Genomic DNA, 13,900 nt, shown 5'->3' on the forward strand with positions numbered 1-13,900 from the left:
TTTATTTGCATAGACATGGATCAGGGATTCTGTTTGCCTTATACTTACGCCTGCTTTTCTGATTTTGTTCTGCTAGCATTGCATTTCAGTTAAGCAGAAGCATAAGACCTTTTCATCAGTTTGAAAGAGCTGCTATTTCTCCTGCAGCTCACCTCAGTAGGCTTTAATTGCTTCACCGTAGTGTGAAAGTTGTATTTTTGAGCCTAACAATATATGGTAGGTAAATAAGTCCATCCTTCCTTGCTCACTTAGGGCTCCCTAGGGTGGGACACCACAGTCTGGTCGCAGTGTTTCGGTTACAAGTCAAAGGGCAGGTAAAGCCTTCACATCCCCCCCACCTGGCCCTTCCCAAGGGTATGTTGAGGTGTGAGTGGTGCACTGCAAGGCTTACATGCTTTACTGCCCAGTACAGGCTGCTTTTCTTGGTACCAATTTATTTCCAGCACAGGGGGAAACTGGTGAGTGGAGTGCCATAGGAAATACTGTCTTGAATAATTCTTGCAATGCTAAGTAATGTTACAGCTCAAAACCCCACAAGTTTATAAATATTTAATGATCAGTGATTATTGGTGCTATTATGTATTTCTTACACCAGGCATTTCCTTCTGTGGTTTCTGGATGCATTGGAAATTCTTGGATGCTGTCCTTACCTAAATCAACGTGAGAAGATCAATTAAGCAAGATGGTTTTTGTTTCACAACTGACATATTGAAAGAGAGAGGGTTTTTGAAAATAAAGGAAGAAATGTAGTTTGAGAGCTGAAATGATGAAACACTTGGTGAGCTCAGGAAAAACAGCACAAGATTTCAGGAGAAATAAGTTGAATGAAATAAGTAATTAGTGAGGACACTGGCCCAGTGGTGTGAAGTGGTCCAAAGCAGTGTGAAAACTGTCAGCTCAAGCTTGTTTGTTACCATGACCTATCATGGTATATATAATGTGCCAGAGAACATGAGTTTTAGAGAATTTCAATGTGTTTGATTTAACAGCAAGTGAAGAAATAATTTGATGTTTACTTAGTATTTCTTTGGAGATCAGGAAATAGAAAGTGAAGATCTCCTCATTTTTTATCCAGCAGTTGGTGTGTGGAATTCTAATGGCTCAAAACTGCAGTAAAGCCATCTTTAAATAGGGGAAAATGGAAATAGTTCTGTGCACTGCTGGCTTCTTGGATTGTTTACCAGGGTGTTGCAGGAGATGCCACAGGATAGCCGACCTTCAAGGTACCATGCTGCTGCCAAATATTCCTGTCCCAGCAGGAATTATGTCAAAGAGAGAATTGATGATAGTGTAAAAACACCTCTGGTGGATTTGGAAGCTTCACACTGTGCATTTTACAGTGAACTTACTGCTGAACATGGTCATAGCTTGACCCTTGGATTATTCAACCCAGTGGAAAGTGGGAAGGGTTGCTGATGAGAACACTGAAGGAATGTTTTTCTCTGTAGTGAAACTTAAAGGACACACTGATGTTTGATCATGAGTGTCTGTGCTTAATGTTGTAGTGGCTGACTGAAAAGCGGATGAGGAGTTTGAATTTTGATTATAATCATGGGAGAAATAGCAAGTGTCATATTTACCATTCATTTTCCTCTGTACTCACAGAAAATACCCACCAAGCTCCTCTGCAGAGTGAAGGGCCTGAAAATCTGAAGACAATACACTAAACTTGTTTTTCTAAAAACCTATTTTAGTGTCATATGTTGTGAGCAAAAATTCTGTGTGTAAGGATGGTAGCTGCCCCTTTAGGTGTTGGTGTAGGATGTAATTTTCAGAGTGTACAGAGCAAGGGCTCTCCAGAGGCTCCCTTGGGTGGCAGAGTTGGTTGTCAGTTTCCTACTGTGCCTGGGTGAAAGGGAGTTCTATTGTGCTACTTGTAAAGAAGTAAAATGTAGTGATGGGAATGATTTAAGCTTTTTTTCAAATATTGGGATCGTCTGTATTTGTATTACTCTGAATACATTCCTTTTGCACATTGCAGTAAGTTTTTTGTCTGCTTCCTTTCCCTTTGTCCCATGTCTTTGTTATCCCTGTTTCTAACTTCACCTAATGCAGTCCTTTTCTTTTCTAACTTGTAACCGATCAGTTAGAAGCCATTCCCTATATCTTCTCCAGAATCTGTCCAGCTCAGTGCAGGGGAAGTGCTCTGAGCTTGGATGCGGGGCCTCATCCTGACAGTTGTGTGATGGTGTAATAGTTTCCCTTGTCATCTTTGTAATGTTTTTTTGTTAAGTTTTTGGACTCCATTACTCCCTCCTGCTGCAGTTGTTTTCCAGCTTCATGTTGGTTATTACATAGTAACAAGTTCTCAGCATCTGTAGTCCCAAATGCTGTTTTTTTTTCCTTTACAGTCAAGACAACCCTTCTGTGTTTGCTTTCACTAAACCCACAGGCCATTGCACTTAGCCTTCCTGAAATATTTTTTCATTCTTCCTCAATGCAGCTTTTGATGGTCTGCAGTATGTTTTGATTTTGGTATTGGCAAACTTCATCATTCTGCAAGTGTGAGTCTGGCTTTGCTGCAGTCTTATTGATGTTCTTGATGTCGCTCTGCCACAGTGTCTTCCTCCTGGTCATTACCACTGTGAAACACCCAAAACTAGTGTCTTTCTTTGTACTGTTTTGTTCTCGAGTTTCATTGCATTTTCTTTCTTTTAACCAGCTTGGTGTTAACGTATGACTTAATCTTTCCCTATGCATTAGGGTGCAACTACTTGCGTTACTCTGTGTTAAAGATTTGTTTGTCCATGGTACTTAAAGTCTGGATGTGCCTCAGATATGGCTGTCTCGGATGCTTCTCTGCACTGTGACAACCTTTAAGTGTACTGCTCAGTAACACCATTTTTGTTACTGCATGCTAAAATCTTGGAAACAGCCTGTGCTGTGTTTTTACTCCAGGATCATGTTGGCACTGCCTTTAACACTCCTTCTGTTCAAAGCAGAAAATCTGCACTTACAGAAAATCTTAATCTTGTTCATAATATTTCTGTGTACTTTGGTCTCTTCCTTACAACCACTTCTAATACAGTGTCTTAATTTTCATTCATATGCTGCATCCCTTCAGTTTTTGTCACAGTTGCTAGGTTTGGGTCTTGCAGTTAAACACTGCGTTCTTAATCCTGAAAGTCGAAAACTCTTGTAGAGATGGAAATTGCACTTCAATACTGGCAAAGCAAATTGAATAATTGTATTTGGAAGCTGTTTGTTTGTTTTGGTTTTTTTTTTTTTTAATGATACCTCTTCTAGCTGTCTTCTAGCTCGAGAGGGATTTTTTGATGCTATGTGTATTAGTGGTGGATAATTGCGTCAATCCATTTAGATCTGTTTCTTCATTTTTACCTCTCTTGTGTTGTATTGAGTACAGATACTTGTGACAGTAATCTGATTTAGCTGAAAGTATTTCTTTTGTATGTTTCTTAGAAAAACATATTAAATAAAAGTTCCTGAAATTCATGATAGATGCAGCCCTGGGTTGCGCAGCAGTGCTCTGTGGAATAGGTGCCTTAAAATGTTCTTACATTTGAATCTTTAGACTTTCCTTACTTTTTTGAGAAACTAAGTAAGTATAGCTCATAGGGAACATTTTGTAACAGATGCAAGCAATTTTGTTTTTCATTACTGCTTAAAAATTGAAATAAATTTCAATTTTACTTTTAGAATTTTCTGACATACTGTTTTTATTGTCTTTGGAAGTAACCAGGCTTTGGTGGTAGAACTGTACACCCAGAAAGCAGGTAGCAAAATAATTGTAAACAGAGAAGCAAAACTGTTTTCTTGCTTTCACCAAAGATGTGAATAGTTGCAAACAGATAATCTTTAGTGTTTGGATTTAGGGATGTGATTCAGTCTTTCATCCTTAGGAGCATCAAACAATGATATCGGCTGTTTCGGCAAGGACTTGCGGAAGCAAAATATTTTAACTTAAAAAGCAGTGGCATCATGACAACCAGTTTTCATGAGCAGTGTAGGGTAGACTTTTCCCTTTAAAGTTACTAATCTTAAGGACAGATAAGGCATTACATTTTATTTCTAGCGTTTCATAGCTAATATGTGTGAATGCATGCTTCTTTTTGCAGTTTAATTTTAGGAAGCCATTTGGTAAATATAGCATATGCATGGGGCAATTTATCTGTTTTGTTCTTACAGTAACAAAACCTTGTAGGAGAACAGATTTTCTTGCATCAAAAAAAGCTGCAACTGTTGACCAAGATCACAAGTTTAGATGCAAGTTCTTGGACTGTTCAAAATCCTTCCGCAAAGCCAAGTTATTGCATTATCACATGAAATACTTCCATGGAGTGGAGAAGGCTTCAGAATCACAGCAGAACCCTGTAAAAAGAAATATTCAAACCAGAGCTTCTTTGGCTTCTGAAAAAGCTAATCAAGAAAGGTCAAAAAGAGGACGGACCACAGCTGGTTCACTGTGTAAGTATGTTGTTCATCTCTTTCTTTTTTTAAACAGCAGCAGGCAGGACAGACAGAAAATACCAGAATTCAACTTTCTTTTGAGCTGAAGGAGTCTCTTTCAGGGCCGTGTCTTAGCATGTTTCTGTGTGGAGAAGAAGCATAATACATATGTACATCATGTTGTAGAAAGGTATGAAGATGTTTCTTCTTCTAGAATTCAAGATCATTTTCTGGTAAAGATCCCACTGTGCAGCTTCTTGTATTTTTCTGTAGCAGCCCACTTGTGTATTAAACATCTGTTCGCTTTTAAAAACCCCAGTTCCCTGAGTTTCTGACTTGGATTTTTATTTTTCTCCTGGCTTACAAATAATATTGGTTGGAGACCTCTGTCCTTTTCTGTATTAGAGATCAGTTTGGATACCTCCAGTTCTCTCCTATTCCTTCTTTAGTTTTAGATTTTGACTTTACTTATCTGTACTTTACTGCCTTCAAGCACATACCTGTCTGGAAATCCAGTAGCAGTTTCTGCAGTATTTACGGTTCTATGTCATGAAAAATCCTAGTATTTAACAAATGCAGTTGCTTCAGCTGTGCTTGAAAAAGATATTCACACAACAGATGGTCAGTGGAAGTGGATTAAAACTTATTGGTTAGCCAAAAAAAGGAGTAAGTTTTAACTGCTTTGCAATTTGCAAAATCACGTTCACTTCTACTTCACCCTCATTCTCTGAAGCAGTCTCTGCCTGGCATGACATCAGAGTGTCAGTCTAGGTCTAGTGTGAACTGCAGTAGTTGTTGATAACCTGTCCAGAGTTAGTGCCCGTGGACTGATGTCTCTGTGTACTGCAAGTCCATAAAACTAGTCATGTCTTCTGTCTTTTCATTAAGCCTTTTTTATAAAATCCACCTTTCTCCTTGCTGAATTTCCTGACTTCTTTTGTCTTTGTTGTTGATCTTTCATTAATAATGTTACTTAAGAATTACAAAGTATTGCAAGTTGCTCACAGAGTTCCAGCTCACTACAGCAGGATATATCCTACCTTACATTGCTTCGTAGCTGCTTTTCTTAAGAGAGTCCAGAAAATGAGTTTTCATTTGAGGTGCTACTCCTTGTTCCTAACAAGATAAGTGTGACTTTACATGCTGTAACTACATGTATACCCCAAATATTTCTGTATCTTTAAATAATGCAAAGGCATAAGCTTGGATTAGGTAGGAAAAGAGTTCTCTTTAAATGCATTAGGATGTATTGATTTGTATATATATTGTACTTTGCATGCAGCTTAATTGAACCCAAGTATTGCCTGGAGGAACGTACCTGAGATAGGCATGGTGTGAGGAATGTCTGCTGACAGCTGCAAGTTGATCGAAGTAGGCTTTGTGCATGTCATGGACTTTTCAATACCCAGACTTCAGTTTGGCTCTTTTGAACTGTGTAATTATTTTTTTATTTGAGAAGTTGTTTTGTCACTATTGTCTTGAATGCACTGCCTAGTGACTCAAGATCTTGACCCTTCCATTTATCCTTTCCTCCAAGTGCATGCAGTCAGATGCACCATCATCACTGGTAGGTAATTCCTTGTGGAGCTGAGATGTAACTGTATTTGCTTATTTTAAGCCTCCACCTCTCTAATTCCCCATTTGTGGAAGGATATTTTTTACCTGGATCGTTTCCATGGTGTATTCCATAGCAGCTGTCTGCACAGAGTGCCTGGGGTGTTCTCACAGCTGCTGAACATTGCATCAAGGTGAAGGGAGGGCTGTAAAGTTCTCAAGTCTTCACAGTTGAACCCTGCTGTTGGTGGAGCTATAGTACATTTTTTCTTGATAAGGAAAAACAATGTCATTATATATTAGTTGTATGTCTGATATTAAGTGCTATTGTTTTCTAACTCAGTGTGTTCTTAATGTCCCTAATTTTTGTGTGGTGGTGCTACACAGTTGAAAGCAGACTTAATGACATTCATGAGCTCTTACTTTGAAGTTGTATTTGAAGTTCTGTTCTTCTGTCTTAATGGCATGTATAGAAAGCCCATCTTCTAGGCAAGACTTTCTGTCTACTGAGCACTTATGCCACCTTTTCAAAAGGCTTTTCAGGAGGTACTACTTAGAGTGAAAGCTTCTGAATCCATAATTCAGTCTGGTACTTGGTGGGTATACTTTTAATCTTTAAGATCCTTTTGTGAGAAAAAATTCTCCTGTTTGAAAAGAATATATTTAAATAATTTTACCTTTTGATACAAATGTCCTTTTCTTGTATTTCACTATTACTAGGTAGATGTTAGTGCTTAAGAAAATGTGACAATTTCTAACAGATATAAAACTTGCAGCAATTATGATTTTGTTATTCCATAAACTTGAAGATGCTCTTGCTTTAGGAGCTTTGTCACACTTATCTCACAAGTTTTATTTTAGACTTCTGGAACTGCTTACTCTTTCAGCTACACAGAAAATAAATCGTGGGGGTTGTCTGGTGCTGGATTTCAAGTGAAAATACTGCTTCTAAAGTTGTAGAAAAATGTGCACTATCCAGAGCTGTAGCAAAACCTTTTCTTTAATTTTAAGCAGTGCTTAAAATGCTAACACATAGAAAAGAAGATGGATGTAAGTGGTCATCAGTGACCATGTTGTGAGATTTGGAAAAGAACAGTTCAAATATAGTTGCTTTGTACTGGAGTGGAGACTCCAAAATTAAAATTTCTAATATGTAAATTACGCTTCTTGACATTGCAATCAAAGCCTGAGTGAGCTGGAAAGGTTAGTGTGGGACTGATTTGAGCTGTCTCCCCCTAATTCCAAAAGATCTTGCCTTTGCAGTGTCAAACTTGACAGATAGGTCTTTAAATTCTGTAGTTGCTCTGAACAGAGAAGAAAGGAACTGCCATTGCCTGCAGCTTATATTTTTCATATGCTTTACAGAATATCCCTGAACAGAATGACTACAGCTTCGTGGCTACTGGATATGGTCAGGCAATACCTTTCTTAAATTTATCAGGAAGTAGTATGAGATCATTATGGTGAAGCAGCTCTTCCCCCAAATGCATGTTACAATATTTGAGTTGCTGCAGCTTTGGTCTTCAGGAAAGAATTGTCCTTGCATAGAATAAGGCAGTTGATGCAGCGTGTGCTCCCAGGCTAGAGGAGATGCAGATATACCTGCCCTCAGCTCTCAGGTTGCATTATACCTCAGGTGCATTGCAGAGCCACCTGCAGGCCTCTGTTAGGAGAATCAAGATCTGTACAAAATATGTGTGGATGTATAAGCCTAAAAGAGGCTTTTTGAGTCTGGGCTGCAGATGACTTCAGTGTTGGTCTTAGATGAAAGAGTTGCTTAGATTTTGTGCTAGTTCAAACAGAGATGCAAACAGAATAATTTATTGGGAATTAAATGTGGTACAGTATCTGTGACAGTTTGTCAGTTAGCTACTTATTGATTGCTGTAATTAAAAAAAATTGAGTACAGATGCACAGAACATTCTTAGTTGGAAGGGAGCCACACAAATCATCGAGTCCAACTCTGAAGTAAAACTGGATTCTGTGCCTATATGCATTAACCTTAAGACAGGTTTCTTTCTTTGTGGTCCCTTCTCTTTTGCTCCAGAACCCCTTAGTTTACTGTTGAAGTACATAATCCTATACTGTGACTTGTGTCCTGCAGACACTGTAAACCATTTTCTCTGAAGGTACCAGTTTTCTCTTTCAGATATGTCTGTCTGTCCATGTTATTTTGTATAAAGTGCTTGCAAAAGCTTTTTTTAAGTAAAGATTGTTGTTTCCTGACCTACAAAAATGGTTTTTTTCCTGACCTACACCACTCCAAGGGCATTAGGCATAGAATAGTTTCATTTCTTTCTTTGTTACCTGTGAGTCACAATTTTGACTTCTTCACTTGGAGTTTTTCTGTATTGGTGACTTTCATCTTTTTAGTGATGTGTTTCCTCACCATACCCTGGTGAAGCTCTGTACTTGCTGGATGTTGGAGGTTTCTCAGGAGACACAGACCTCATGAACAAGCAGGGGAGTTGATAACAGAATTGCCATCTGAGGTGATGGGTGTGCTCTTAATGCTCTTTTAATAACTACTTAGTACTGGTGTCAGCACAATTGTACTGGCAATGACTTCATGAGTTGATTCGCATTGACTCCAAGGATATAGTTTAGCTCCTCTCAGGAGTTTTGGTAATAAGCTAACTCAGTTTTGGGACTTCAAAAGCACTGTACAGTATTAGGCTTTGATTTAGAGTGTGGGTGTAGTACAGTAGTCTCAGTCTGGCAAGTTGTTGCCACTCTTGGCTCCCCTGTGTTCCTTGCCATGAGGAAGAAAATAAAGGAACAGACCTGCAATTCTTAGTTTGGCTACTGTAAAAAATCTGTCCCTAGTGTGGAAAAAGTAGGGAAGGAAAAAACATTTTGTTAGTATGTTTAAATTTTTTTACATAACCTCATTTTTAGAAAATTCTTCCTACTCAGTTAATTACAGTATATCTTGTTACTGTATAAACTAACAGGATACAAACATGAAAGAATTCTTTACATGAGTAAACAAAATAGATATTTTGTCCATACTCATGTTACTGATGAGAGCTGAATTGTGTGTGGGTGGGGTCAGCAAACTTGTTTTGCCATCTTAAAACATCTCAGGCATCTGGTTGTTTCTAACAGCTGTTCACAGGCAAACCTCTGGTCTGTTGTGTAGTGGTTGTCAGATTAATCCTTTGGGAAATTTTCCTGTTTCCTCTTGATTCTGGCTGATGCCTCTTTGCTAGGCAGTGAGTGTGCATGGTGAACTACAAATGTTTTTTTTTTCCTTGGAGCCAGGGAAGATCTGCATAAACACCCGCTGTGTTTGCAGAATTGCTGGTTGTATTTGGCTTATCAAGACAGTAATGCATTTGGCTTCCGGGGGGTGGCTGTAAGTCAAGATGAAACATGCTCTTTCAGTTCTTGAAAATACCACTGGAAGTTTCCAGCAAATGATCTCACAGGTGTGGATGGTAACTTTGCCTGATTCACATACCTAGGAAAGCAGTCTCTGCTTCCTGTGAATGTTATCTTCTTACCTGGGGTCCTATATCAGAGTTCCAGGGGATAGAAAGCTACAGCCTTGTCTGTCACTGAACCTCAGTGTGTTTAGTAGTAAGTTTTCTAAAGCTCTGTCTATTTGGTTTCTGCATGGTTGAGGTAATTTCATATCTCAGGTCTGTATGTGTTAGTTTCTAAGGTCCTTCACAGCTTCTGGGTCAGCTCTTCATATGACAGGGGATGCTTCTTCCAGGCTTAGGAGAGAGAGGTCTGAAAGAACTCCATGAAAGAAGGCTGGAGGCAGTTAATCAGCAATCCTGTTCATCTCCAGTATCTTGTGAACATACCTCCTGTTCTTGTTAGTGGTATTCAGTGTCATCTGAGCTGGAAATTAATCTGCTCTGATGTTTAATCACAACATTACTGTTCAACGACAATGAAAGTGGCACTGCTGAGGGTGTCAGGAGGCTTTTTGTGCCTTTTAAGGTTTCCCTGAGCTGGGACACAGGTGTATGTGTCTTCATGGGGCCTGCACAAGCAGCTTTAGGAAACACATAGGGATCCCCTGTGTACTCCTCATAGGACTCTCTATGAGCATGGTCCTGCTACCACTGCAGTCTCACAGCCCAAACTGTGACTGGGTGGAAGCAGAAGAGGGTTAATGTTGGCTTGGGGAGACCAGAGATTGGAAAGAGGTGGCACACTCTGGTTCTAATGCAGAAAATCCAAATGTGAGAAATCTGCAAGTTTTAAAGCCACATGCCTAAATATAAGGTGTTAGTTGTGTTTGTTATGAATAATTGTTCTTTATTCTTTAGGGAATGGTTTTATAAACTAACCTGAGTTATACTTCCAAATGAAGAGAAAAAAGGACACTTTGGTATGGAAGGTTTGTAAGTTTACGTCTCCATGGCCTCAGTTTTAATATTTGCTGTCCCAAAAGTTCAGGATAAATTTCCAGGTTTTTAATCTCAGAATCTCAAATTTATTCACAGATTCTAAAATGTATTTCAGAGTGCTCAGAGATCTTGTAGATCCTCTAAGTTCTTTTTTCAATGGAACGAAGATGTTTGAAAACCTAGCATCTTTGTGTCAGTTACTGAAAAAAAAAATGCACCCAGTGTATGATAGAGTACCATGACCCCTCCCCCAGGACAATGTTACAGTTAACTGAGAAATCTTACAGAAATATATTAACCTGTATGTCATAAAAGACAGGATGTATTCTTGGCAAAAATATATTTGAAATTAAGTCTCACAAAGCTGCAAAAACCCAGTGGACATGAAATACAATTTTGTTCCACCAAGAGCCTGTGTGCATCTTTGTCAGCCCACAGGAAACTAAGAGGCCTTGTGCTTTTGCAGACTGCTAGGATCAAGGTGGCTGTGGTGTTCTTAAATGTTAATTCATGAAATTGAGTTGAGCTATTGGGAGAAGGGAAAGTAAGGAGGCCTAAATGAAGGCTGTCAGGTGTGTACAGATTTTTGTATTGTAATTTTGAGTTTCACTAGTGTGGTGTTCTGTAAATATTTTGGAAAATTATCACAGAGTAGTAGACAGTCAGGAAAGCTGCAGAAAAGATTGTTTGTGTGACTTTTCACCCTATGAAATAGACTATTTGCATTTCATGAACTTTGTTAGGGTACTGGTGTTCCCAAAGAGACTATGTACTACCTGAATCTTATTTCTCAACTACTGTGTACTATGGGAAAAACTTTTCCTCTGAAACTTTTTTTTTGTTTTTGTCATCTGAACTGATGATATCTTGACCCTAGTCATGGAAGTCCTCAGAGGAACAGGAAGTCAAAAGAGACCTGACTTAAAAACAGACAAGTAAATAAAGACAGCACCAAAAAACCTAACCAGACAAAAAAATTAACCAAAAAAATGCCTATCTGGACAAAAGGCATCTTTTAGAGGGTCTTGTGTGGTAATTGGGTTTTGGTTTAATTTCTGGTTTTTGTGGCTGCTGTAGATCACTAGGGCATGTGACTAGAATATAAGTTTGGTTGTGGAAATAATTACAAGTGGCTTTTCTTTTTTGTTTGGAATTTTCTTTTTCCTTTAAGTTCCAACTTCCTAGAGAGAGAGGACCAGGGAAAATGTCATCTGATTTCTGCATCTTGGAGTTTCTTTTGCCTGAAGAGATCCATGTGATTCTGAGAGTGCTAACAATGACATTTCTTAATGTGCCTTGTTATTTCTTCAACTTTAAATGTTGATCAGGGCAGGGTGCTTGATCCAGTTTCTTCTTCTAAGTGTGCCCTCTGGGACTCTTTCCCTTCCCTTTTCAGTCACTCTCAGGTTCTGCTCACAATTTTTTTATTAAACTTATCTAAGTGTGGCATGTTAATCTTCAGATTAGAAAGAAGTTGCCTTATCCTGTGAACTTTTGAGATGCGTATGATAATAGAACTGGACAATTTTGATAAATGCCAGCAGCTTGTCACCTTGGCTACTGGGTCTCGTTGACCAGGATACTTGATGTAATACTCCAGAATGGCAACTGATATTGTTTAGTCTGCTGTCCTATCTGCCATGCAACTTTAGCTTTTATCACCTTCACTGCTCTTTTTCTGTGTCCAGGAGTCTTTCAGGAGGAGTTGCTACTTGCAGTTAGGAGGATGAAACTGTTTGACTTAATTTAAATAAAAAATGTAATCTCATATGAAACCATGTCTGCATCTTATGATTTTTATGACTTTTAGGCAGTGGTTCTGAATTCTTGCATCTCACTCTTGATTGAAACATTGTTGTTTCAGTGCTATATATTTTAAGAACTTCTTACTTATGTGCAGAGCTGCTTTTTGCCACTTCTGTGTGTGTTACAAAGTATACTTTCAAGAACTGGCTGTGGTTCCACTAACTAAAGCGACTGGGCACTTTTTATCTTGGAATAACTAATAAAAATTACCTAGCCTATATCTCTGCCGAACTGAAGTGTTTCTCTTTTCATCTTTTCTCAAAAAAAGAATCAAATTTTTTCTGGAAGAATAGAAATTTGGGGAATGCATGGACATCCCGTGTTTATTTTTGAAAAAAAGCCCGTCAGCAAGTCCAGCAAAAGCATTGGAGGTTTTAGCTTTTTAGTCAGGGCTAGGATTGAGTTGAGCAATGTCTGATCAGAAACATTCCGTATGGTCTGCCAGAGCTGCTGCTGCTGAAATAGACTGACTTTGGAAAGTATTTAAAGTATGGACTTGGTCTTTTTTCTGTTTGTAGATGCTCCTCTACACATAACCCTCAGGAGTACCCCATATAGAGATGAAAAAGTAGAAAAGAGAAGAACTTCACCTCCTGTAAGTGCACTATATAGTCACCGACACTCTATTAGAGACCAAACCAGGAACCACATAGCAAGAGCACTGCGGAGGCCTCGGGAAAGAGAAAGAGCTCAACATGGTACGGCTTTTGGTTTAACACGGAAAGTTAAACATGAAAAGTTAACATGGAAAGGAAAAAGTCTTGAGAAAGTTTTAAACATTGTAAGGAACTGATAATATTCTGTGTTCCTTTGTTATAGATGAATAAATGGTTGGCTCTCACAATTAAGGGGTAAACATTATATGACAAAAGAAGTTTTATAAATGTATAGTTATTTTACTGCAATGGGCTCCCCCCAGTATGTGTTATCATGGGATGGTCTTGGTAATCCAGGGATTTGGGAAGGTTGGCTTGTTACTACGGCAGTGCCTGACCTCCAGTCAGAATGTGAGAAAGGGACTTTTACCACTGGACAGCAAGGAAGGAGTTAACTGACAAGGCTCTAGGAGGGGCTAGAGATATAAAAGGTGGAAGCATCCATCTTGATGATGGTTGATAGCCAGCATGAGGACACTTCCTAGGCCTGCTTTTCCTTATTTAGTCCTTTTGTTGTATTTTTTGTTAAGGTTTAATAAACCCATTTTTTAAAGTGAGCAGTTGTTTCTCAAACCTTCATTTTGAGAGAATAATTTTGTATAAATGTATGGCATAAAATGTAAGCAGTGTTTTTTCACTGTCATGTTTTTAAGTTTTCATGCTATCTGCACTGGGGTTTATTCTTCCCAGTCAGCTGTTACTATTTATAAGATGTAAAAAGTACTAAAGTATTAAAGGTCATTAAAAGGTTGTAGGTTGTAATTCTGTTAAACTCCTGGCTGCCCAAATCATTAAATATTTTAAGTAATACTGTACCTACTGAGATACCTAAACTTAAAAGAGACAAACGGGGGTGGGCATGAGGCACGATGACCTAAGGTGGTTTATTTTGTAGGGGATTTTTTTCAATAGCACTTGACCACTTCTGGTAGTCAGCGATTGCTACTAGACATCTCTGAAGAACTTCACAACTTTGACTGTTCAGTGGTATTGGGTAAACTCTGTTTATACAGAAGTCTACTGTAGTATAGGTGGGTAACCAAACGAGATGTGGGGGGATGTATGTATACACAGGCACATGCTCATAGAAACAATACATATATTTTAATA

General features: G+C 38.6%; 1 protein-coding gene across 23 annotated transcripts in view; it reads left to right on the forward strand.

Moving 5' to 3' along the window:
* Positions 1-13,900, forward strand: part of PHF20 (PHD finger protein 20) — a 73,075-nt gene that overhangs the window by 33,112 nt on the left and 26,063 nt on the right. For 18 of the 23 annotated variants that reach the window (XR_012051558.1, XM_072917020.1, XM_072917022.1 and 15 more), the window contains 2 exons: positions 4,147-4,425; positions 12,653-12,832. The exons of 1 other annotated variant lie outside the window; for it this stretch is intronic. Coding sequence is in view for 21 of the 22 variants with exons in the window: in XM_072917020.1 (XP_072773121.1) it covers positions 4,147-4,425; positions 12,653-12,832 (459 nt within the window). In the remaining variant the exon portion in view is untranslated. The remainder of the gene's footprint in view (positions 1-4,146; positions 4,426-12,652; positions 12,833-13,900) is intronic. 4 more of the 23 variants (XM_072917026.1, XM_072917027.1, XM_072917028.1 and 1 more) reach the window with 2 other exon arrangements.

This window comes from Taeniopygia guttata, chromosome 20, assembly GCF_048771995.1.
Source record: "Taeniopygia guttata chromosome 20, bTaeGut7.mat, whole genome shotgun sequence".
Lineage (NCBI taxonomy): Eukaryota > Metazoa > Chordata > Aves > Passeriformes > Estrildidae > Taeniopygia > Taeniopygia guttata.